This window comes from Eleginops maclovinus, chromosome 23 (assembly GCF_036324505.1).
Source record: "Eleginops maclovinus isolate JMC-PN-2008 ecotype Puerto Natales chromosome 23, JC_Emac_rtc_rv5, whole genome shotgun sequence".
NCBI classification, from domain to species: Eukaryota; Metazoa; Chordata; class Actinopteri; order Perciformes; family Eleginopidae; genus Eleginops; species Eleginops maclovinus.
This window is the reverse complement of record NC_086371.1, coordinates 3,291,988-3,319,329: the sequence shown is the minus strand read 5'-3', so window position 1 is coordinate 3,319,329 and position 27,342 is coordinate 3,291,988. Positions and strand designations below refer to the sequence as shown.

General features: G+C 41.8%; 1 protein-coding gene across 2 annotated transcripts in view; it reads right to left on the bottom strand.

The window, feature by feature from the left end:
* Positions 1-512: 512 nt before the first annotated feature.
* LOC134860251 (complexin-1-like) overlaps positions 513-27,342 on the bottom strand; it is a 51,606-nt gene continuing 24,776 nt past the window's right edge. For both annotated transcript variants that reach the window (XM_063877148.1, XM_063877149.1), the window contains exons 3-4: positions 7,595-7,770; positions 513-1,595 (exon numbers count right to left, since the gene is read on the bottom strand). In XM_063877148.1, the coding sequence (XP_063733218.1) occupies positions 1,401-1,595; positions 7,595-7,770 (371 nt within the window). In that variant the 3' untranslated portion in view covers positions 513-1,400. The remainder of the gene's footprint in view (positions 1,596-7,594; positions 7,771-27,342) is intronic.

Below are 27,342 nucleotides of genomic sequence, written 5' to 3'. Positions count from 1 at the left end.
AAGAGTTTTCTTTATGAAGCCCCCCGTTATTTCTTTTTTGTGTATTGTTTATTTGCCGAGTGGCACAGATCCTGCTTGTGTTCAGCATTCTTTAAAATGTGACTTTTTTTTAACGACACTAACAAATCATTCCACCCCGCCCCGGTTCCCTTTTTTTTATCAAATATGTCAACCCTAAAAGGCTTCACTGTCACTAAGCAGACACACATGTGCCTTTTAATGCCAACTAACACATTTAGAAGTAATTTTAAAACACACAACAATGAAGATTGTCTGTTATTGCTGATTTGGGACACGAATCCCATCAGTTTAACCAACGAACACAGGACAACTTCTTCATTTCGAACGATATATTGCACTATTGTCACTGTCTGTTCACATAGAGTGTCGTCACAACATAGTTTGTGAAGTTTTTTTTTACAAAAATTGATGGAAATGTCCAAATGAACTAGCCTGGTCTAAGATGTACATGTCCTACTGCAGAAGCAGAGCGAGCCACAGGACATTAAAAACACAAACAAGTGAATTTATAATTTTCTCTCACTGCTTTGAGACACACATCATGTATGGAGAACATTTAGAGTTTTCCCCATGGAAGAACATTTCAGACACAAGGTTAATTATCGCCTCCTGTACATGGTGGACGAGATGTCAATTACAGAACAATGGAAAACCAGTTATTGCCTCAAATATCAATGTATTTCACCTCATTAAAACCAATGAAATGGTATCCAAATTTGTACTTCACAAAAGTTGACTGCATGCTTTGAAAAAAAAAAAGAATTCCTCCACTTCCTGCTTTTACACGTGTTGTTCGTAGTGAACCACATGACACGTTCACAATACATGTTGGACAATGTATGGGGTGAATCCTCACAACGGAGAACTAATAAAAATGTATTTATATACACTATATGTATCAAATATTAGCAAGAAGAACAGAACAGGAAAATTCAATCAGATTTTGATATGATTTGGATAATTTCTTAAAAGTTAAAAATATGGCTTATACTCTCAGTCGTCTTGTTATATGTCATATTTCACTCATATATAGTTCTCTTTTTTATAACCCGAGGCTATTTACAAACAAAAGGGGCGGATGATGGGTGATATCGGATCTCTTTTTTAGTGCCTGACATTTTGAAAACATGGCAGAAGATTTTCCTTGATCTCTGTCGGCGATACACACTCCTAATATATTAGGGATTATCAAGAAAGATGACATTTAGAAGTATGTGTCACCATCAGAGATCAGCTTTTTAAAATCAAGGTGCCTTGTTCTCATTTCCAGGACGCTTAAAATTGAAGGGTGGAGAAAAGTGTGACTGCAGATCTTGGGCGGGGCAGTGGGGGGAGGGGGGCGGGATACATTTGAATCGCATTTCACCCAAAACACCCTGTTACTTCTTATTGAACATATCCATGAGCGGGGTCGGGATGAATTTCATGACCGTGTCCACGATGCTCTCCTCTTCCTCCTCGTCGCCGCAGCCGGTGGGGACGGCCTTCTTCGGGCGGGTGAGGCTGCCCTCGGAGGCCTGCTCCATAGCAGCTGCTGCCTCGGCTTCCTTCTCCTCCTTCTTCTTGATGCCATACTGCGAGGAAAAAGGGAACAGGAAAAACAATCAGCGTTTTGAAGCCCCAAGGATATGAGGTTTATTTCTCAGGAGGATGATTTGTCTGCTTGATTCTGATTGGAAAATTCAGACATTCCAGAGGTGGTTAATTTGCGCTAACGGACCGTTGCTAGGGAGAACAGACCGTTGCTAAGGAGGATCGTGGGGACTTTTTGCAGCCATAACAATCTGCAGAAAGAAGTCCAGTCGATTTAACGTCAGCTCTGGACAACAAACATTAGTTTTCCTCCTTCAAAGACAGACAGGAAGTAAACACTAACAGGAATAGCAGAAGAACGTAGACAGGAAGTAAACACTAACAGGTACAGCAGAAGAACGTAGACAGGAAGTAAACACTAAAAGGAACAGCAGAAGAACGTAGACAGGAAGTAAACAATAAAAGGAACAGCAGAAGAACGTAGACAGGAAGTAAACACTAACAGGAATAGCAGAAGAACGTAGACAGGAAGTAAACACTAACAGGAACAGCAGAAGAACGTAGACAGGAAGTAAACACTAAAAGGAACAGCAGAAGAACGTAGACAGGAAGTAAACAATAAAAGGAACAGCAGAAGAACGTAGACAGGAAGTAAACACGAACAGGAACAGCAGAAGAACGTAGACAGGAAGTAAACACGAACAGGAACAGCAGAAGAACGTAGACAGGAAGTAAACAATAAAAGGAACAGCAGAAGAACGTAGACAGGAAGTAAACACGAACAGGAACAGCAGAAGAACGTAGACAGGAAGTAAACACGAACAGGAACAGCAGAAGAACGTAGACAGGAAGTAAACAATAAAAGGAACAGCAGAAGAACGTAGACAGGAAGTAAACACGAACAGGAACAGCAGAAGAACGTAGACAGGAAGTAAACACGAACAGGTACAGCAGAAGAACGTAGACAGGAAGTAAACACGAACAGGAACAGCAGAAGAACGTAGACAGGAAGTAAACACGAACAGGAACAGCAGAAGAACGTAGACAGGAAGTAAACACGAACAGGAACAGCAGAAGAACGTAGACAGGAAGTAAACACTAACAGGAACAGCAGAAGAACGTAGACAGGAAGTAAACACTAACAGGAACACGGTAGGGGCTCTAGCAGTGTTTGCCTCAATCCTGATCACCATGTCAGTGTTTCTTTTTTTGATTGAAGACTGCCTCGCTGCAGATCCCTTACTTAACTGAGACTAATGCACCAACACTTATACACTGTTTGCAACCTCATGGTTAATTGCACTCACCATTTCTTTCTGAACTACAAAACTGGAGGATGCATGCTTTGGCAGCAGTAGAGGTGTGCATTGCAGCATTGGTGTCGCAGGGCTCAATGAGGAGGAAGTCATATTTAAATGGACCTCCTTATTGAGAGAATGGCTGTGATTGGTCTGTCCGACTGTTTCGAAACGATGATGCAATCAGCTGCCTGAGTGTATGACTTCCGTGTAATGCGTGTGAAGCAACGCTTCATTTAACTGAGCACTTTAATGCTACATTATTTCAGTGGAGCCACAAGACTCTTAGGTAGTCCTCCTCCTCCCCTAAACCTAACTTTAACCCTGCAACTCTGAAAATAACTCCAGTTTTAATGTATTTCTCTCGGTGATTCTATGAGGAGTAAGATGCCATGAGAAAAATATGATTTCCTTATAAGACAACTTGATTTCTATTTTTAAAATAAGGGAAGAACTTCTTGCCTCACTTCAAAAGTAAACAGAAGTTTAGTGCTTAATAACTGCTCAAAGTGCAGATGGGGTTTGATATGATCATTTCATGCGTTTAAGCTTAATTAGTGGAAAGTGATTGGTTCTCCTGCAAGATATTTTTGTTCATTTGCATGAATTAGCTTCCCGGCTTCTTCCTCATTAAGTTTTAGCACAGTCTACAGTAGCTGTTTGGGTCCTGCAAGAGCAGCACTTAGTACGATCCATTCCTGCAATTAGATGCAGATTTGTAGCTGAAGAGAAATGTGTTGTTTTTTTGAGCATGGGAGTTTTTGCTGCTCCTCGGTCCAATTTGACCCTTTCTTGATGTTTTATGTTCCAATTACAGGGAGAGGCACACAGCCTGTTTTAATGGACAATGCTAACGATTGGCGCGCAGAACCCTGAGCCCCAACAGAGTTCCATTAAATCAAGAGTGTGTTAAGAGTGAAAAGAGCACAACATTACAATTTCAAACCAACAAAAAAAGGCAATAGCAGCGGGGCAAATCTGTTCGCCAGCACCTTCATTGTTACATCTTTCTGCAAGACTCAGGAGATGGAAAACAATGTTGCAAACAAAAAGGCGAAAGAGCGCTAATGGGTTTCCATTAAAAACAATATCGCAACCAGCCTAATGTACAAATAATCCACAATAACTAAATGTTTCCTTGTTTTTAACTAAGCCATCTCCTCGACAGCTGAGCCAACTCCATGTTCCGTTAAAGCCCATGAGACGCAATTGAACGCTGATTGCACATTACATTTAATTTTTGAATTTCAAGGTTTTCAATTTTGTGAGACACTTAACCGCTAGCGATCAATATCCGTTTCAACATTGCTTCCTTAATTAAAAATAAATATTTGATGAATTGTGTGACAACCCTGTGGATATCCATTGTTTGGTGCTGTGTTACTGACTGCAGAACAGTCCCACGCTCCCTCGGCTGCGATCCCTGTGCACAACACCGGCCCGCCTCAGTTTGCTTTTTGTTATTCGACACCAGTTTTGAGGATGCAAATAAATGATTGTTTTTGGCAACTTTTGTTGAAACTTCCTTTCCTTTTGTTGCAAGAAAGAGGCAGCTTGTATCAATCTGAACAGATGGAAAGTGGATTATGTAATACCTTACTTCAAGCCAATTAGAAGATGCAATGTCTTGTTTGCTGATGGAATAGTTCTGCGTCCAATACCTAAAGAATATCTTGTGCATGTGCAGTCTTAGTCTGAGTTAAATCATTACAGTTGGACTGTAGCTGAGCACAGGAAGGTCAGCAGGCTGAGGGTGGTTGATCTTGAGGCAGAGATGTGGAAAATGAGCTAGACTCCTCTGTGACCTCCCTGCTGCTCTCACAGGCACACGTTAATGGGATCCTGGAGCAATAAATATCCTAAAGGAGGACTGCTAGTGTCTATTCCTGCCGTGAAGGGGGTCACCGGGGCAGCATGAGCATCTGTGTGTGTTTTCAGAGTGGAGCCCTGGAGAAACGTTTGCCAAATGTGTTTGCCATTGATTCAAGTCTGCATCCAGGTCTTATGTAAAGGCAAAAACATCCCTTTGTCCAGTGCTTTGAAAGCTCCTTTAAACCTGTCCCTCAACACTGGATTACAAGCGTTCCTCGTGCAGCTGGGGAGACCCTTTGGGGTTTTTCACGTCTGAGTCCTTCAACCACTGTTGCTAATAAGATGCTGCTTTTTGATCCTTGGTCCTAAATAGCCTCCTCAAGAATAATCAATCAGCAATGAAGGCACAACGAGGTCATTCAATGTGGGGCAGCATTCGATCTGCAGGAAGCTGCAGCTAATAAAACCATCAGAGCAGAGATTAAATCTAGTGCTATGTCTGATGGTATCCTGGGCATTTTATGGCTTCTATAACCACGTTAAACGAATTCCAAAGACATCACCGTTTTATCTGCTTGCTTATACTACAGCTATACCTGACTCTCCATTTCAATATTTTATAGAAGAAGAAGGAACCCTTAATCGTCCTACAGAGGGGGACATCACTTTTTCCAGTTTTTAAAAAATTGTGCCACTATTTACTCATTATTCAAATTTTAGTTTTTTTAAATTCACATTTTTTTTCACTTGATTTTTGTTTCAAACTTCCGATTTTTGATTTCCGACTATTTCTTCAAAATTATAATTTGTTTCCAAAAATATCCAATTTTTTTTCAAATTTCAGACTTTTTTTCTAAATGTCGACTTTAAAAATGTCCTACTACTTTCTCGTTATTCTAACTCCTTCTTCGTGTGGCCCTAATCATCTTTTGAAAATGCACACTTTTTGGTTCCTAACTTTAATTGTCACCCAAAGGTCTTTTATTTTGAAACTGTTCATCAGATGCCGATGTTATTTGAGTGGCTCGTTGGGGTGGCCTGCTACCACCCTGAAATGGGCTGTTTTTAATTAATTCTTATCTGAAAACAGATGGACGACAGAAGGGATGGCCTGTTATCAACCTCAATTGAAATTAGTCACCCAGTGGAAATGGAAACTTCAATTGTATGGTCAGGTATGTCTTCATAAATGTATCCTGAAGTCCACAATTTGAGAAAGTATTCACTCAGTTGTAATGTGGGAGTGAAATGACTGATGTTATTGTTTAGTACATATTTCTTAATTTAAGCTCCAATATATATGAATATGTTATATGTTTTTAGGAAGGTTTAAGGTATATTTGTTATTGACCAGTAAGAGTAAGCGCTTTTATTTTGAAGGCAGTTTTTACAGGCCTCTACCATAATGCATAAGTTTTACGCGCACCGCAGTACAGCGTGGGGGCTGGCTTTCTTGTAATCTGTCTTGGTCAGTCTTCCTCTCGCACTCGTTCCTCAGTAACAAACGCGTGCAACACTCGAAGGGAGGACAGTCACGCTTAGTCAGCCTCTCTCCACTCCCTACAATCAAACACTCTCAAAGACATGCTGTCACACGGCTCTGTCCCCCTCTTCTCTCTTATTTCACTGTTGCTTCAAAAAGATTCCCTGGTCATCACTTTGAGGATCAGCTCTGTATTCAGAAGCTGGATTTACAAAGGGCTACACATGGAAAACTTAGTTTGAAAAGCCCCTCAAAAAGTGCTCAAGTCAAATATTATGTCAAGAGGAAAATGTGACCGTAGGCTGAAGGGGCTTTGATGCCATCAGTTAACATTTCATCACGGATTAATTAATCAGAACGCAGGAATTTATCAAAGACAAGAAAGTCTTGGTGAAACAAAAAAGGGTCAGCAAGACGAAAAGTCCTCGTGAAGTTTTGGACAGAATTTCATCATAACGCTGAAAAGCCTTCAATGGTTTAAAGCGGACTAGATAAATGGAAAAGAGGCATATGGTTATTACATGGGTTTAGGCACCAACATGGCCTGACTGGGATGAATGATGAAGGAATAAGGTCATTATAAGGAACTGGTGTCGGCCATCTTGAAAATTAGTGGTCAGATTTCTAGACTTTTGATATGTTTATTAAATACACCTCACATACAATCAACCATTCTTTGGGTCACACCATATTTGCAGCTGACGTTACAGCAAACCCAGGTCTTACCCATTAGGGTTTACTGTTCATGTAACTTCAAATTTCATTTCGGATAAAACATATGTGATAAAGAAAGGGAGGCTCTTCCGGTTATCCTGATAAACTGCTAACCTTTGCACTGGGTACATCTCAAACTGCTGGTTAGCCATACACCTTAAACTATGATTATTGAATTCTATTGCAGTAAACAACTAACTATGGGTGTCAAATAAAATAAAAACTTGGTTAGGTTTGGTCAAATATTCTGGTTTTGGTTAATACATGCATTTGTAAACTAACAATAAAGAGTTTTGGTTTACAGGAGACACACAAAGTAAACACCTTGTTGAAAGGCCGGTTTGTTTGGAAAATCCATCTAACTGCTTGGGACTTCTCGCTCTTTATTATACACGGTCTGATTCTGGAGCGAAACCCTTCTACATATACGTAATTCAAACTCTTACGGTTGCCATCAGTATTAGGTGCCAAGGGCTGTGACAAAACTTTGGTATATGGCGCCCAGGAAGTGACACCGGGCTTCTCCCAAAGGGAACCGGAAGCCACAGAAATCAACCTCTCTCCAGGGCAGTGAAGGTGAAGAAGTACATTTCCTTCTTACTGTAACATCTCTACACATCTGGCAAACCCCTGTACTATCACTATATCAGTTTTTGGTTTTAGACGCTGTCCGAACATGGATGTAATCGTGGTTTAGTTGCTACCTTGGTTATCTGTATTTTTTTTCCCTTACCTTGTCTCTGATCCCCTGTCGGATTCCTTCTCTCTCTGCCTCCATCTTTGCGTACTTGGCCTTCCTCTCCTCCTCCTGTTGCCTCAGCGCTTCTTGCCTTTCTTCCTCTTTTTTCGCAGCATCAGGATCCTTCTCCTCCTCCCCACCGAGCATCTTGCCCATGTCTTTGGTGGCCCCTGACAGAGAGAAAGAGAGAGAGAGAAAAGTTAGACATTAAACAAACGTCAGGCAGAAATCCTTTGACAAGTGACACCTGATCTCTGTTGCTAAGCATTAGCAGCACACAGTGTTACAGCTACGATTTGGATAATTCAATAGACATGGCTTTTTATTTCAATCCTCTTTCAGGCCGGTGAAAGAGCAGCACGATCTGTCCCCGGCTGAACCAAAGTGTCTTTGTACGACAATAGACGGAACAAGAGGTGAGCGCCACGAACATCAGCCCGGGATAAAAGACACCGCAATAAATTATTAGCAATTCTCTTGATTGCCTTTGTGCTGCTCACTTTGGCCTTTGCTATCTCCAACAGGAATTACCATCCTCATGCACAGCGTCCACACGGACTAAAGGTCAGAGCGGAGAACAAAAAGGCTTCAAGTGCTGTTGAAAGGTCCTCAATAATCAGACAAAGGAGCTAACTCTGCTACCGATACCATCTACCGTCTGTACTCGTTAGATATGCTAAATAAGAGATCAAGCTAAAGTTATTTAATATATTATAACCCTGCTGTGTGCAATGTACACTCTTTTGCATTGTACTTTTCTTATTCTGCTGCAACTTTACTCTGCAATAGTGCAATATCTACGGTGGCCGACCGATTACAACGACTTCAAACACTTCTGTTAGGAGAAACACGCTGCAGCTTTAGAAAAAAGATGACACTATATGTGCTAAAACACATTCAAATGAAGGAACAGCTTCACCAATTTGACGAAACATGGGCAGTGTTTACCAAAAGCAATGCATAAATGAAACGCTGAAAATGTTCCTAGCTTAATATCGATCATTGATGAGACCATTTAAGGGGTTTTATGCTCTTCAATGTGTTTCTGTGGGTTAAATACTGAGCCGACGAACACCTGATGATGTTTAACCCCTTCACACCTACACATTTGGGGTCAATACTTTTTCTCCCTGTCATTTTTCTCCACAGTGGCTGAACAGATTTTCACCATTGAAGCTGCTTTCCAGACGTTCATCTCACTTAATTTATTTCCACTATCAATCCCGTAAAAAATCCGTACATATCCAGAACATGAAACCCTGAAAACATAGGAATGAAGCTGTCTCAGGTGCTACCGTCATACTGTACTGAAACCCCTTCTGTCAGTGTGGAGCATCTGCTGGGCATCACATTACATGCTTCATATGTCAACACACAGCTGGTGTGTTCCCGCACTATATCTCATGGGAACTTTAATGTAGGGTCGAGCGCCAATCCTGGATAAACGACGTCCTTTATGTGTGAATGTGGGGAGGAAAGGTGTAGAGGAGCTGTGCAGCCCATCTGACATTCATGAAGGAGTTCCCGTTCTGATTCTTTAGCTGTCTAAACTTAACCACACATGATCTACCACAACCACCCTAACACATACAGTAACAAGCACACACAGATGTTGCTGGTGTGTGCACTGTCAACACAGTTGGAGCTGTCATAGACTCAGATAAAAACATTTGCGGCATTTCACTCTGGTACAAAATGAATTCCACAGGGAGGAATCTAGTCCAACGTATAGTTTTGTCAGTTCCTGTCACACACATTTGAGAAGATGCCTCATTCCGAACATATTTCCTGTATTTTGACATTGATGCTTCATTTTAATTGGTGAATATGTAAAAGGGATTTCTTTGTAAATGATAATGAGAAAGTAAAACTAACTAAACTAAATATATTCTACTCATCTCCATGTTTAATGTTCAGAAAGCTCTTTATGTTTCTCATACTGCCTGTGCTGCACCACCTCTTTTCACCCTCTGTCTGAAACCAGAGCTCAGTCTGCTCTGATTGGTTAGCTGGCCAGCTCCATTGTGATTGGTCAACCACTTAAAGATGTACCGCCCCTTAGCCTATCACGTACCATGTGTGGGAGTGCTAGCCAATAGAAGCGCAAATGTTACGTAGTGATGTCACTATGTTCCTGGAGTAAACAAAGGAGTCAGATGGAAGCATTTTAGGCAGGAGGGGTAGAGAGTGTGGCAGAGAAACTTTGGGATTTTAACATTCGCAGGCCATTTACATGCACTAAAACATATACAAACACTACAGGGAAGTGAAAACGCAACAAAGAATAACAGGGCCTCTTTAAAATGTATGCTGGTATTGTCCTCTTGAGTACGAGCACTTGTAAGGCCGTAGTTCAAGTTGCACAAGCTAATCTCGAGTGCCATCCTGAGTGTTGAGCTGCTCCCGAAGTGCTTGTGAACGATACCTCTACATGGCTGTGTGTTCTCACCCCAGAGGCATTAGCTCTTCTTTCCAGCTCAGTGACTGGAATCATCTGGTGCTCTAACAGTGGCCCTGCGAACCCTGAACCCCCCACCCCCCGCTCACTTTCCACTCCGCTGTAGATACATTGATTTTAATTAGATCTGGACCTCCCGGAGCCCACTGGGCAAATTTGAAATAGTCTCTCCGTGCCCCCGACTACAGCGAACTTCTATCACCATTAGCGCCTCTGCCTGAGCCCCGTTGCTATGCTGAGCCTCGCAGAATCTCTGGAGGAAAGACTCAAAGACACGGCCATCTGCTTCAGCCGTGAAATTGATGAGATAGCGGTGACATTGAGGTTCTTGGCTGGAATCCGAACTTCCTGTGTTGACAGACCAGGACAAGCCCCGGTCCTTAGTCATACGGAGCGGGGTGACTGCTAATTAATAAACAAACATGCTGAGGTTTTCTGTCTTTTCATTAACTCCTTCGTGTGTAGAAGACAGGACCAGTTGACATGTTGAGAATGCATTACATTAAGGCTTTTTAATGGGAATATAACATGGAAACAAACAAGTTGCAGGAGATCTGTTTAAAGAGGATGGAGTTCATTTTTTGGGAGGAGTTTTGGCCAGTTTCCCATCCATCATCCTGTTTATCCTCTCAGTCTAAATGGTGCACTCTACTTTCTTTGCTTATAAATAATTGATGAAAGCCGCTTTACCTACTGTGAATAAGTAATAAGGGAAGTATACATATATAAACCATGTTTCACCACAAGAAATACTGTCCTCATATCAACCCTGACCAGACTCATCTACACATCTGCAAAGAATATTCTCTTTTCTCCACTTTTCTGAACATGAACCCTGAATTCCTCAAAAGGGACGAAGAGACATTGTGCTTTCATTTGTAATTCGGTTTCAAGCAGAACCCTGTGGAGTTACTCCTTTGCATTAACACTTATAATATGAGGGTGCTGCTGAGCAAGGAGAAGAGATTCCTGCACTTTTTTTTCCTTCCTTTCTTCGACTAAATATATATCAGATAACTACAGTATCATATCCCAAAACAACTGAAGAAAAAGGAAGCTCCTCTCTGTGAAACGTCAGCATGAGGGAAGCTAATGCTAACTGTCTCGAACCTACACTAGCTTATGTGATTAGACTCAGAGTACAGACCCACACTTCAATTAATAACTTTGACCATAGCAATCAACATGATTTCAATTGTCGAGTTTGAAAATGCACTTCCTGAAGTGGACTCAAGAACTCTGAAGAGCATCTGCGACCAGCTAGCTAACAGCAATGCTAATACTCGTGAGAGGCTAGATGACCTACAGCTGACGCTAACACTTATGAGTAATACAAATCCCTGTGGAAACTGATAGACCTGAGGTTACCACATCTAAGCAGTATATTCCCTACTGTCATGGGGGAAGGGCGAGCAGCTTTTCCGCAAGCGCAGGGTGCACATCTTCTAAGATGGGCTTGCAGATATTGCCCGTAGTGTGGCTGCTTTTAAGGATGTCAAAGCAAAGCTGAAGATGCCCCAAGTTACTTTTTGAATGTACGAGGGAAATGTTTGACAAGCCTCAGGATGCAGGAGCTCTCTTCTATCGGTCCACTGCTGAATGCCACGGAAAATCGCTCGCTGCTAGCTCACAAACAAACAAATGTTCACAACAAATGTCCTTGTGTTATAAAATATCACTACACAACACCTATAATATGTCTAACAGGATCTTTTTTATATATCTGTGCTTTACCCCCAGGCGAACAGAACTGCTGAATGGGTTATAAGCTTTCTCTCCGACTTTATTGCTCACTTCAGGAGATTTTCCAAATTGGGCATGTAAAGCATTCTCAACAGAAGTACACTCTGATGAATAATATCCCTTATCCCTTCGGGTATAATACATTGTTATTCTAGCAATGCAGAACAGAGAAACTTTATCATTTAAAAGTTGTTAACCTTTCAGAGTCGGCGGATCCAAATAAAAAAATGGCACTCAGTAGGAAGATATCTCACAGAGCTAAAACAAGAGGTGAGGCATGATCCCATTTCATTTCATTTCACCTTTTTATTAGAGCTGCCACCGATACTGAACTGTCTACAACATGACACGTACAATATGGATATCACATAATATTAAATTACCGTGACATTCAGTTTAATCTTGTTTCATTACAGTTGTACAAAGAGAAGTATAGTAATAATATCAGACGGATGCACTTATTATCTGCTGATGATTTGCACTTCTTTGCCACTGATGCCACTTTATCTCTTGTATTTCACATGATGCAGTGTTTCTCCCAAGCCTCCGCCTGACTAATCTCGATGCTCGGGGCTAATTAGCTCGTCTGATTGTGACAAAGTTGCCGTGCAGGACCGTGAGACATTTGTCGTTCCCAAAAGCTTTAGTGTCATCAAAAGCTGCCAGCTGTGGAGTCGGGGAAACAGTAAGCAAAGCGAGAAAGCTCCAGAGGAAGAGCTGAGCTGCCTCGACATCGTTTGGAAAAACACTGAAACATAGTCTAAAGTACTTAATTGGAAAGCACAATAACTACCTCATCCTTCAACACAATGGGAAGGCAACTTGTTGATTTCTATGGTAGTAAAGGGAACTGTAATGAAGGAATTAAAACCATTCTACAATTCCTGACAAGACACATGATTTAAACTGAGCAACCAGAAACCACAAAGACATTTAGGATTTTAACTCGTACACCACAGGAAGACAGCTGGGCTGAATGACATTTCATGCAATGGCTGAAGGGAACAATAAAGAGCCAAGTGTCTATCGATAAATGAACATCAGCTATCAGTCTTTAAACGAGGGGACCAGCCTTTAATAGAGACAAACTAGAGAGGAAATCACCAAAGCCTGTGCATTCAGTCCTCCCTCCACAGCCACATATCTTAAGCAAAGTTAACGATTAACATGGCTGTTAGTACTACCTGCTGTCAAGGCTATGTTGACGGGCAACGACTGTGCATACAGGCATGCAAGCAGGTCGATTATCCATTGATTGGACGGACTTATTACAGTCCCAGGATCCAGTCATTAGGATTCATCCTCTGTGCACCATGAATATCAGTACCAACGTTACTCTTGAAATAGTTTTTGAGGCAGTTCAACATAGAACAAATGAGTTGGGATCTGGCAAACTTCATCTGTTCTCATGCTGCTGATTCCAGTACTTCACTGAGCAAACCAAAGATGTTTAATGTTGCCAAGACCTTATTACAGCGCTAATGGGACATTTTAGGTGAGCTGAAGCTTGAGGTCTAAAAGTAGGAGAAGAGTGACTCTGCAAAGTCATCACAGAGACATTTGGAGGTAATGGATGGTGGGGACGGATTAGAATAGACGGATACATTAAAGATTGGCTTTAGATTTGGAGAGTGTGAAAATATGAGGAGAGAGTGGAAGTGTGTGTGTGTGTGTGTGTGAGAGGCTCTGCTAGGTGTTAAAGTATAAGAATTAAAGGTACATCTCCTAATTGTGATGTGTGTGTCACAGTAGCTGTGCATGTCGGAGCTGAGACTATAATCTAGTACTCGTCCTCCAGGTGCATTATAAGCTACGAGTGTTTCAACTTGTGTGTGTGTGTGTGTGTGTGTGTGTGTGTGTGAGCAAGAGTTGGGTGTTCTGTACTGATGGATGGGTAAGACCACATGAGAAGAGTCCCCTGTGGAGCCCTAAGGACGTAGAGAGAAATTGAAGACAGAGAAAAACAAGGACGGTAGAATAAGGTTAGCGTGTCTGAGAGTGAGGACGATGTCTCCAATACACGACAGGAATTAGAGCGATTGATAGAGAAAATGAGTGTGCATGGAAAAGCAAATAAGAGTCAGATGAAAGAGCAGCACGTTTGCCCCGATGGAAAAGAGCATTCAGATGAAAAGAGGACAGGGGAAAGAGCATATTAGGAATAATGGCCAGAGAGAAGAGACACTGAAGGGCAACAAGAAGCAACAAGGAGCAAAAGAGATTGAATCAAGAAATCCATATCAGAGAAGAGTTAAGAGGAAGAGAAAAAAGGGAAGAGGAAATAGACTGATAAAGAAAAATGAGACTGAGAGCAAGAGAGGAGGAAAGGTGAAGGCAATGGAAAGCAGATACTGCAGGAATAAGAGATACAGCAAGAGAGAGGAAACAGCGGGACCAGCTCAAGGACTCTGTGTTCCTGCTCGTCCATCTGTCACCGGCCCTCAGCGGGGCCCCACACCAACCGCCCAGACCTTCATCATCAGCCTCCTGCCCCGGGCTGGCAGGAAGGTGGTCCCCAAAAACCAAGATGGAAAGAACACCAAGTGAGCCGAACCGTGAAGACAGAAACATCGGGACTGCTGGCAGAGAGCAGACTGGAAAAATGAGCTGAGCTCTTCTGTCTCTCTGAGTCCAGGAGGTGCTATCATATTGTGGCATAAACCGTTTTCTACACGCATATTTTACCAGCGTTTTTGTCATCATGATTTTACTTGTGATAGTCAGACATGGCAACCTGTGTAGCCCATGTATTGATTCCTGAGCTAATACAAAACAACAGTGTGGTCGCATTCTAGTCCCTTTGCTCAGCGCTACTGCTTGTTACTACTTTTATTTGCCGGACTCGCCATGAACTGCTATTGCTCAGGTTAATCTCGCCCCCCCTCTGACGTAAGCGTGACATATTTGCTTCTTGTTTCTATATCGACTGTTTTTTGGTTCCGGATAAGAACTGTTTTTTTCTGGGACAAAAGCTGGCCGGCTGTGGTGGAAACAGGTGGTTGGAAAAGTGGCATCAGTGAGTTACAATACCAGAGAGAAGACAATCAAAGCTCTTCTTAACCTTCCTAACCCTAATTCATCTTTTGTTTAAGTTTTACGATGCGTTTCTGTGAGGGTAGGGGTTAGGGGTGCAAAGGCTGTCATTTTCCAGCTTTTACAATAGCACCAAATCCAGCTACAACATCGAAAGCTCTTGGATTTGTAAAACAGTCAATCGGACCTGGGTTAGGAATACCTTCCACTTCAAATTTCAACCTACAACACCACAGCTGAAATTGTAAGAAGGGCAGAAATGGTACGTTTTTTCGTGGCCAGGTTTTCTAGCAAAAGCATTTTGCTCATTTTTTTGCTAATCGTTTTATATTTTCTTGTCCTCCAACATTCAAGGAAATCAATTATTTAACCCATGTCTTACAGTTAAATATGGCTCCATAATATCCATGCTTTCTCTTCCTATATCCTTGACCTAGTAGAAGTTTTGTGTTCATGGACATTTTGAACCACACACACTTTGAACGTACAGGGACTCAAAAGGAACAAGCCCTGTCTTGCTCAAGGACACTTTTCAGGAGATTGAACTTGGCACCACGCTATAAAATAATCTTCCCCTGGTGAGCTGGTCAATCTTGAGTGATATAAAAGCAATTTTCAGCAGGCTTTCTCCTCTTCTCTTACCCAAAGTGTTATTCAAGCTCTCAGAGGACAGCAGTGTTCCCAAAAACCCAACCAGACTCGCTGATTCAGTCAATAGTTGTCAAGGGCCGCAGAGACAGCTCGGTGTGAGGAGTGACTCAGTGCTGCGTGAACAGAGACTTTTTTTTTTTGTACATCTTTCCAAGGCCTGACAAAGATAAAGCTTGGTGTAGGAGTGGAGACACAGCCACGGATCTTTAAAAGCATCTCAATGCGTCCGTGTGACCTTTAAGAAGTTGGATGTCAGCGTGTTTTTGTCGCTTTTTATAAACACCCACACGGAGCAGATTGGTTTCTTCTACCTCAGCAACATCATCTTTTCATCCACTCAAGGCAATTTAAAAACCTGCAAACGGGATGATAATTAAACCTGATAACCAACAATACGTATCATGGAATATGTTTCTTAAATGTCATGCTAACGTTAGCTTCTTTTTGGTAGCCTGGTCTCCTATAATTCATATGCAAATACAACATCATTGCGTTGTCAATCAAAACTAATATCCCTTAGATTATGCTTTAGTCTTTGTTCAGTGAACACCCAGGTAGGTCTCTGTTTATGTCCCATTCAGCATGTGAATCAAAAGTCAATGTTTTAATTGAACTTCTGTCACTTGATAACTTAAAAAAACATAATCAAATCGTTTTGTTGAGTTTTTAAGAATATAATTGAGAATGCAGCTGAGTTTTATGGGACTGTTGTTTTATAAGAAAGGTTTTCTTTTGATTTCATATCAGCCTGGATGCTGTAGTGCCTCTGCTGGTAAGAGGCACACACTGGTCCCAAAAAACATACTTTCATTGCACATTTCATTCTTAATTTAAGACTGGGGTTACCTCAGTTAGTTCCTGGTGTGTTGCTTCCATTATTGCAGGACAATTATCATTGAAAGGACAAACATTGTAATGTTTTTGTTGCATGCTTTTTCTTTAAATGCATTTTGAAAAAGGAAATAAACCAAAGTTGCATGAAAAAAAAACATTCACCAGTGGACAAAACTGAGTGAGACCCTCAGCAGAAAAAGGCGTGTCGATATTTGAAGTATTTGTCAGAGCCGACAGGAACGCAGGATGATATTTCACGTGCTGGAAATGGAACGGAAAGAGGACACTACGGACCCTCAGCCACACACCCCAGTGAATCTCAGGTGTAGATGGGAAATACACAGGCTTGAGGTACATCATTGCTCTGCTTTATCATCCGTTTGCAACCATTATCATCGAAAGACAGCCGCACAGGGTCCGGCCTTGGCGACGAGCGAGGAGGGGGGACGGGACACATTTATCACCTCTGAGGTTGGCAACAAGGACACACACACACACACACACACACACACACACACACACAGAATGCAGGTCAACCTACTTTTACCTATCGATTTCTCTGTAATATGCGCAGAGAGAAGATGAATGACACTGTCAATCATGAAAATAAGCAAATAGATCAAATTGGACAGGATATAAGACGAGTTTATGATCAGATGATGAAGAGCTATGACTGATAAACCTTATAAATGATGTCATTCGAAGATTTTAAACAAAAAACTACAATAAATCTTGAAAAAATACATAAAAAAGCAATCATTTCCTCTCTTTTGAAGTTAGATTTTATTGGGATAATATCTGTTTAGCATGGGCTCATTATAGGATATCTGGCTTCGTGTTGAATGTAGGTCTGATATAGCTTCTCCTGGCACCTCAGATAAGCACTGCTGTATCTCTGTTGGAGCGAGCTCTAACAACCCATGACAGCTCGAGGTGGCGCGTTTGGTCGCGTGCCAGAGATTATGTAGAGTAATCGCAGAACTTCACGAGCAATTAATCTGTATTCACTGCGTTGATGAGTCATGGAGGCGACACAGTGGCAGGCTCCTCTGGCGACACCACAGAGTCGTGGAGGAGGTGAAAACACAGGGAAATATTCTATTTACGGCTCTCTGTTCAGGAAAGAGCTCATCTGGAATGGAGATCTTTATTTGACTTAAACAATCACTTTGTTATTGAATTATTAGTGAATGTAAAGGGAAGAAACCTCCATTTACTTGCATAATTTCTTTGGCATTTTCCGTATTCGCTTACTGAGTTTATAAAACAAAGCCCTCTTTGAACATTTGAGCCTTTAAACATGCCATAGTAGAGGCACAAAATACACATATGAACCTCAAAATGAGAAAGAGGCCACAGTTCCCGTGTAGAAAATTGTGTTGTTTGGTAGAAGTGTTGCAGTAAATGCAGAAACTGACATGAAAAACTACAAGATATGTAATAAATTGGGGGTTTCATGCATGCTTCATTGACTTCTACACACACAGCTTTGATGTTTGAGTAATATACATTGATTTGGAACTCCAATGGATGTTGGTGGGTTCAAGCACAGATTGCACTGAGCTCACACAGCACAGTGTATGTCTGTACTGTGTTTACATTATCTATTCAAGGGTTTAGCCTGGATGCACGAGCAGAATACTGAACATCTCATTGCTTCAACGCCTCTGCTATAAAACACAGAGCTGTTATTCCTGACCAACAAGTCTACAAAGCATGGTGGATTGTTTCCCCCCTGCAGGGATCAAAGCGGTATCAGACAATACTTTAAAGGCATTATCTCACACTGGGTTTTTGTTAAGGCTATGTCTGGTTTTCTGATCCCTGTGTGGGCTTAACTTGAAGGAAATACATAGGAATACCCTGATCGACGCATCATTAGTTTTAATGGTTATCATCTACATGTGAAACCCCTAACCATCCCATTCTGATGGAAAAGAGATTTTAGTTTGTAAAAGTGGATTTTATGCTTCAAAAACGAAGGGATCTTCTTCCTTTTCCTGTCATTTCCTCTCAGAGTCTTCATCACTTACATCTGACTGGACAGCTCAATGACCTGGATCAAGACAGTCCTTCCTGATGGTGTTTAACCCTGGAAGTAATTCAGAAGACATCTATCTCAAAAAAAAAATCCCTGAGAATCTGAGCACACACAGTAAATGGTGGCTTGATACGACTGCACCTAGCCCCTTGATCCTCCCTAGCAACGGTCCATTCCCCCTAGCAACGGTCTTTTGGCAACAATTAACAACCCCTGGCATGTCCAAATTGACCAATCAGAATGGAGTATTTAACTCAGCCGTGTAACAATGGACTATAGCCGCAGTTTTCTTTAAATAGTATGATCAGTAACAGATGCTTTAAGAAATATTTGGGTGTGATAGTTTGTTTGTTTTTTGCCGATTGTTAACTTTAATGTTACTCCATGATGTTCCTTGAAAATGTTGTATGTTTGACTTAAGAATTGGTAAATATCTGCAGCCAAAAATGTGCTTTTTTATGTGCTCTATAAGAAGACGATTCCCCAAAATATAAAATGATATACTGCCTATACTTCAACATAAATGGGTATCTAATACAGTGGTTGCTATGTGAATGAAATTCCTTCCTAATATTACACATTTCTAACAATGTTGGCATTAAAAACACAACAGAGCCTTCTGACTTTTCACCCGTAGTCTTCCAATGCCTGATTAAAATTACAGTTCCACATCGGCACTTCATTACAGCTGACGAGTATAAGCCAATTGACTTTGTGGAGGGGCTTTCATGTGACAAAGGGAAACAAAAGCAGGTAAACAGCTCCGTAGCCGAAGAAGTAGGATCCAATTTGAGAGCATTGTTTATTGATTCAATCTATTTCTGTCCCTGTCAATCTTATACAGGAACAATGGGCTTGTTCAATATTCAATAACTCAGTTGTTGTACAGGATGGATATAACTAATTCCACTTATATTGTTTTAACCACACAGGGACTGCGATCACAGAAGGAAACTCACAAACAAGACAGATGAATTATAACTGACTTGTTGTTTGTTTTCTTCTGCCAGGTAGGAAATCAGATGTGACAAACATTTGTTAACAGAGCTGAATAATTGCTTCTGATTTTGAGAAGTGAAAGAAAACAATTGATTTGATTTCTCAACTAATTAGACATCAAAACAGCAACATTTAATGCAACGTCAATCAAAAAGCTTGTATTATATGCACTAAATAATTAGGACTGTAGGACGTTCAACACATGACTGGTGTTATCCAATGGTTACGTGTTAATTGACGTGTTTTGATTATAATAGACTGAAACGGAGGGGGCCATGTTGATTTTATATTAGTTTTTGAAGCACTTTCTGTTACCTGTTGTGTATTAAAAGAGCTAAATGATTTGATTTACTTAATCCCCTTACTTATACACTTTCTGCATACCTGAGATGTAACTTCTAACACCTTTAAAGCATCATTTATCAGAGCCAATTCACAGGTTTAAGAATCAACAGTGAATCTCCCGTGTTACTGTTCTGTATTCAAATAAACCTCAAACTTGTCTGAACCTATCCTAAAGATATGTCCCAGCATTGAGGACAAGGTGACTACTCAACATGAATGAACATCATGTGTTTGCGATCACTCCATTAGGAAAGATTGAGCTCTTCCTACAAACTCCCAGATAAAAGGTGTAACTCTTCCGTATGCCTGCGTGGGAAAGGGGATTTATTTGTCGAACGAGAGCTAGGAGAATCCATCAATCCTAGATTTGCATTTTAAGTCGTAATATTTCCCACATGACTACAGATGATAATGTGGCTCCCTCGTCAGCTCGGCATTAAAGTCCCTTATCATCCACGTAGCTAAAAGAGTCTTAGAAAAACACAATAGGAGCTTCTGACATGGCCCCTCCTTTTAGAGGATGTGCAGATTGCTCATCTAGAAATCAATGAACCAATCATTGCCGCCATGACATCCCTGATGACACTCCTGATAAGGGATTTCTAAAAGGGCTAAAGAAAGGGACTAGAAATATCTTGATGTTCATTTAACATGAATGTCAAACACCAAAGGAGGTCGAGAACCAAACAGTAAAAGCTGAGGATCTAAGACTCATGTATTTCTCTGATGGAAGAGCTAGTAAAAAGAGGATCAAGTTCATCAAGATTGGTTTTCAGTAGTTCTTCAGGTGGGTCAAACGTTTACTTTTTACTTTACTTGACAAGGAATTGGACACGCAAAAAAAGTGATGTTTTTAAAGAGGCCTTATTATGCTTTTTGGGGTCTTCCCTTTCCTGAAGTGTGTAAATAGGTTAAGGGGCGGGACAGGGTTAGGGTTATCACAACAGAGCCGACCAGCTAACCAATCAGAGCAGACTGGGCTCTGGTTTCAGACAGAGGGTGAAAAGAGGTGCTGCAGCACAGGCAGTATGAGAAAAATAAAGAACTATCTGAACATTAAAGCATGGAGACATGTCCCAGGAGAGGCACAAAATGCTAATTTAATCCTAAAAATTAGAAGAATATGTCCCCTTTATGATAAAATCTACAACAAACAACTGATTTGAGACGAGTTACACGCGGACAATAGAAGATACCATTAGATTTGTTTTAGAAAAGATTAGCAGGAAGTCTAAATTGACTTGAGGAAACAAAGCATTAGCATAAAATAAATCCCAATGGGACAAAGCAGGCTGCCATCCTCCTCAGGTTATGTATTCTCAGCATTATGCATGCATTTATCCCTAAGACCCAAAGCTCTGCCCCCCCCCACCACACCCCAGTTGTGCTTTTAGCTCCTATTTCACATTCTGCCTCGATGCTAATATCAGGAACTATGATTCAATCCTCTGAAGCTTTTCCAAAGCCATCAGGATTTGAATTAGCCTGATGGATGTATAGATTCCCGCTGAGGCTTATCAGCATCGCCTCATCCTCCCCCCGCCACTCTCTGAGCATACTCATCGATCACGTGTGGGGGGGAAATCTGATTCCAATGATAACACCATTATTCAAACATGAGATAGCGACGACCTCCACGCCGTCACCCGTGGCTCGGATTTGTGCGGCTTTGGAGCTTTTTGAGCGTGTGAATTATGAAAATGTAATTCATGCCGATCCCTCTCGCAGCGTGAGTGGTCATGCAGGAGCAAAGACGGAGCGAACACACGGAGCAGCACTGTGCAGCTCTGCAGGGCTCAGATTAGGTCGCAATTTCTAAATGTGCATATACAAGTGTGAAGAATGCCCCCTATCAGGTTTCATTCATCCTGCGTCTGGTAAATCTGCAGTTATATTGTTAGAATGGCTTTACAGGCTGGCAGAACTAGTATTTTTCTTTGAAAAGCACTTGAGTAGCAGAAGAATAGCTTTGCATAAAACCCCTGATTGCATATTTAAACTTCACCGAAAAACCTGACATTTACCAGAAAGCATGAAGGCAATTTATCTCCATGGCATCTTTGTCCTCTGTTGGGTTAGCAGAAGTCGACAGAGGGAATTTAGAATTAAAAAAACGAATGGGATCATATCTTCTCCTTTGAATTCACTTGTTATACCTCCTGTAATTTATGAAAGGACCAGGCGTTCCTCATATTTTATACATTCAGTGAGACGTGGTGCACACAAAGAGAAGTTGAAAGAGCTCCACTACCCCTAATGCTGAACTCTGACTGGCAGAGGAGGTGGATAAATGTGAGAGCATCAAAACATTTTTTAAGTTACATTTATTCGCCATCATCCCGCCTGGAAGTACAATGACAGTGGGTAATAAAGCAGAGCTGAGTTGATTCACAGTGAGAATGAGAGACTGATGAACTACTGCTGCCTCTTCCTCTCTTTCTCCAGTTCTCTATGGAAAGGATGTGATAGTATATAATAACACATTTACTATGCTTTCATAAAGGGTGTTCACATCCAGTCTCAGACTCTGGATTTTGCAGCATGCTACGACATCTTTGTGTTATTACTCTTGCTAAGCCTTATCAGAAGCATGTATGGCTGTATTATCCACAATGGTGCATTTCAAGAGGTGTGCTTTTCCACATCACGAACAAAAGGAACCTCTCTGTTCAGCACTTATGACTTTTGTAGTAGTTTGTTGTGCAAAATGCAAATGAAAAAGTACACTTCTGAAAGCGATGCATGCGAGTATCAGACCGATGTTGTGATAGGAAGCCAAAAGACTCTTAATCTACCAGTCCACCCACGTTCCAATCCTCACAAGTGGCGGGGACATAGGGGGTCAGAAGAACAGGGTTAAACCATACACTCCAGCACGATCACTTTGCTCTGCATCAGCCAATCGGATATCTGCTCCCTCACTGTGAGATTGACCCATGGTACCCATCAACAAAGACACACCTGTTCGCTATCATGGCTCCAAAATGGTGGAACGAGCTCCCCATTGACCTTAGGACAACAGAAGGTCTACATATCATCCCCGGGAAACTGAAAACCCAACTGGTTCACTTGTACTTCGGCCATTAACCCCAACACACACAACAGAGTTCAGCCCATTTGAAACTAATGCTCCAGCACTTTTTGAAGTGAATACATCCTCATGTTTCTTATGGTTCTTCTGAGTTATTGCACGTATTGCATAAGGGATAAAAGTGTCAGCTAAAAGAAATGTAATGTAATATGGTATACACTTCTAGGCAATGAAATTGGGGCGATCAGCTTGAGGTCAGAGTAGACAATGACCAAGCGTAAGATTAATTTTAGCGGCTGAAATGAGTTTCCTTCGTGAGGATTCTGGTGTTGAGAGGAGAGACAGGCTGAGACTTATTTTCAGTCTCTATTTCTGGAGGGAATTGACCATTCTTTTGATTTTCACACCAAAACAAATGCTTAACCTTTCTTTCACACTTTCCAAAAAGAAACAAATCCTACTTTTCACCCTTTGTGAGTGGCGAGTAGGCGTAGTTGAGAGGAATCCAACCGCAAAACAAGCAGAAAGGTTACCTTTCTACACCACACCGTTTTTTACAACACTTTTTTCCGGCTGTGCTGCATGACTAACCCTCGGAGAAAGGCTGGATCTGTAAATATTATGCCAGAAAGGAAAAGGTATTTAAAGTTTTCTGTACAAAATGTCCTGCTTTCGCCCTGTAACCAGCCATGGTAGAAATATCCCATCATGCCTTTCCCCTGACTGATTTTCAGTCCCACCTCTGGCACACATTCATGCCGGGGAGATGTTGGAGTATTTCTAGATGTCCTCTGATGTTCGCCAGGCGACCGGACCCCTGCCTCTCCCTCGGCTCTTTGAAGTTATTCTCGGCCCAAAAAGAGCCAAAGACAGTGTGAGGACTGAGCCGAGAATTGAGGTCAGCTTTGGATTCCCTGCGAATATTTCTCTGTGGAGGTGAGGCCACCCCTGATATCCCCTTTTTCTTCCTGAAATTCAAGGAATATAATCCACATGTGATGGGAAAGAGAGTGAGTATCAGAAAGGTACAGCGAGGGGCTGAAGCGAGGAGAATGAAAGAAAGTGAAGGGGAAAAGAAATGAGGAAGGAGGCTGGGAGTTGATTGCCGCCGAGGACAAAAAGGAAGTAGAGTGTGACGGCGGGGTTTTGGGTGCTGAGTCATCCGTGGCAGTGACCTTGGCTGGCAGAGGAAAGAGGAGCCATGCAGAATATCAATGATTTCTCCCTCTACAGTGGAGATGGCACAGATAGGCCAAACTTTACATGATCTTGAATATGTTTGACAAAATCTGACAAATCGGGTTTCTATAAGCTTAACAAAGAATCTTAGGGTTTCTGTAACAAAGCCTGTTGGTCAAATATTCCACAACTCGCTCCGTCATGGATGCTTGTTGGTGAATAAGCAAAGCAATTGAGCCATTAATACCCTATGGTAAATGTTGAATGATGCAGGTTTTAAAATAAACAGTCCATGCCTTTAGTTTTCTAATCTCAAAACAATTAGTATTGGCTAATTTATACACTAAACATTAGCTTGATCTATGACAAGCAAGTCAATAGAGGAAGGAGTCCTTAAACCTTTAGCATTTCCAACTTCCCGTCTACTCCCCCTTCAAGTTAAAGTTCTTTTGAATGTGTCTTTGGTCTGAAATAAGGACTTTAGTGGAAACCACTCTTGTGAATGTTCGAAGCGTTTTACTGCTAAACTAAACGTCGTTGCGCCCAAGTCATGTGACCGTGATGTAGTTTGTTTATAGCCTGAGATTCACACGGATTATCTCGCCGAACCAAATGTGTAAGTAACGATTGGTCACCACTCCAAAGCCAACGAGATATTATGCTAACATTAGGGTCCGCTTACAAAGATATCTTGCAACTGCACCCCAAATGTACTTATTCTAACGCTCAGTTTCCTCTCATATAGCCGTCTATTTGCTGAATAGACTTGATGTTGTTCGTTGATGCAAGGCGAAAACACCCCACATCCGTTTCCACAGCACCATTACAGTTTGCTGGTTATATTACACTATTATTATTAACTGTTATGGACTTTATCTACATTTAAATGGCCTTAGTTTGGCACATTAGGGATTTCTCTCCTCTAAAAAAGAACTTCCATAATGTAAAGACAGCCACACGAAGATAAGAAACACAGCTGTTGATTTTTCAGAGCTGAGAATCTTCCTCTACTTGAGGAAGTTCATTGCCTTTTAACGGTGCCAATGTTCCCGTCTCCCCCAGCTTGGATTTGGCCCTGACAAATATATTTAGTTCAGCCATTTGGACTGTGGGCGGAAACAGCTCTGAAAAGGACTACACTTCAGGTACATTATTTGTGTGAAAGCAGTTGTTTTGGTGAGTGTCTGTCCTGCTAAAAGCGCCCTTCACGGGACACTGAATCACCTACTGCTGCTGCCTCTGACGTCTGACCTCAGAATAGAGAGAGGAAAAGAAAAGTTAGCAACAAAAGGCATTTCATCTAGGCTCCTATTTTATATCCTTTCATTATGCCGAACATATTTAAGCAAATCAGATGTAGTCAATGAGTCCGTTTCCAATGCTCTAACCCCCAAAATATACTCCAAGCTCCTCGACTGTAAGTGGATTGTATCACGAGAGGCTGTCAAAGTAAGGTCAGCGAGGACGCTTTGAGGTATTATTAGACAGAGAACAGAGATGGATGTTCAGTGCTGGAATTATATCGTTCCAAGGGAGGATCATTTATGCATTATGTCTCCATTATGAACCCTGATGAAATTAGCTTGTAAAAAAGGGGGAGATTTCCTCCATAAAGCAGCAGATTATGTGTTATGTATTTCAGTAAACCTCCCCAGTGGGAGAGTGCATATAGAGGTTATCTCTGCTGATGCACAACTTCTTATATTAGCTGTCTCTTGCTTTTCTTTTGAGCTATTTGCGAGGGGGAAAACACAGGAAAACGTTAGTGAAGAAAGTTGGATTTTGCGACGGAGAATCTGGAGCAGATCGATCCCAAAGGATGTGTTTGTTGCAGAAGGAACAAGCGACATGTTCCTTTCTTATGGAGGCATTTATGTGTTTGTAAGCGCGGGTAACATCTTGTGTGTGTCCTTGTGGACTCGTGGGTGAGCATTGATTCACCTCTTGAAGTTTGGCTCAAGCTTTCAATTGCAGAAGTTATGCTCTCCAAGGTGACCTCTCCTTGAATTCGTCTCGTTGTTGCACCAATATTCAATATTCTTTGTAATAATAAGGAATCAAACTCATGTGCGGTGGTTTCTAGTGACAAACCTAGAGATAAACACGGCAGTCTCAGCTCTACAAATCGTCTCAACCTTATTCAGTTTAGATTTAATGAAAATGTAATCTTCATGTTTTTGTGCATGTAAATGGGCTGCAGAGGCAAAACCAAGTCCCCACACACTCCCCTTTAAGTGTAGGTTGTTGTGGTGTTTCATGTTGACTGTTGTAAAAATATAGAACTTCTCCAACTCTGCAGCTCCCCTCCAAGAAGCAGATTCATTTACAATCATGTTATCTAGAAAACATTCGAAAAAGTATCTTTAGGAAAGTCCATACTCAGGATAGGAGAAGTTCTGGGTTGCACTCGGTAAAGGTACCTCAGAAATCCTGCTTTATGGATCCTGAGTCTCACAGGGACAGAAAACCTACACACACACGTCAGTCACATTCAAACACTTGCCGCTGCCTGTTAGCCGCGGTCGATCTCTCTCTGCTCCGAGGGTCCGAGGCGGTCAGCAGTGAAGCCGGCGCTCGCTCAGCCTCTCTGACAGGCTCCATGTCTGAGAGCCAGCGGCGGTGTGTGACTCACAGAGGGCGAGATGCATTCACCACACATACCAACACACAGCCGGCTGCACTGTGTATGAATCAGTATGTTGATGCATGTGACGGGAGCAGCTCGAGGTTAGAGCGGGGAAGGCTGGTCTGTGGCAGGCTGTGGTAACAGAGGGTGGAGGAGCTTGTGTGTTTAGGAGGCTAGCTGGACCTGGAGGGTGTACGACGGGAAGTCAATTGATGTCTGACTGGCTTAGATCCCTCCGCTGGCGGATGATAAAAGCCTGTCAAAGAACCTTAGCTAGGACTGGTAAATGATGTTGGAAAATCTGTGTTAATATCCAGCATAGTTTCTGTATATTGGTAGAACTTGTTTTAGTGTAAGCTCTATGCCAAAGAGGGCTACAGGAAATAAATGGTCATACAAAAATCAACCCTCTTAGGTTGGCGGTTAAACCATTGATGTATAAAGACAACTGGATACAGTTTAGGAGGCAGGGCCCCGTTCATTCCTATGAAAGCTGCTCAGTGGTGCTTGAAGACAAAATGGACCCACTGCAGATTCAAGAATCACCCGTACCTGGGCCCATAGAGCGTACACACTTGAGTTTTCCTTAACCCTGCCTCTGCTCCTCTGTTCTCAGCTCAAGTCGAGTGAATGGAGAGAGAAAGTAACTATGAACTTTACAGCTTTTAGAGCCTAATTATTTATAGAAGGGCAGTTTGCTCCGGAGGGCCATCTGTAAATAGATGTTTCCAGAGGTGGAAGACCAAGGGAACAACAAGGTACGTACTCCCCACCACTTGATGTTTCTGTTGCTGCTCTGAAG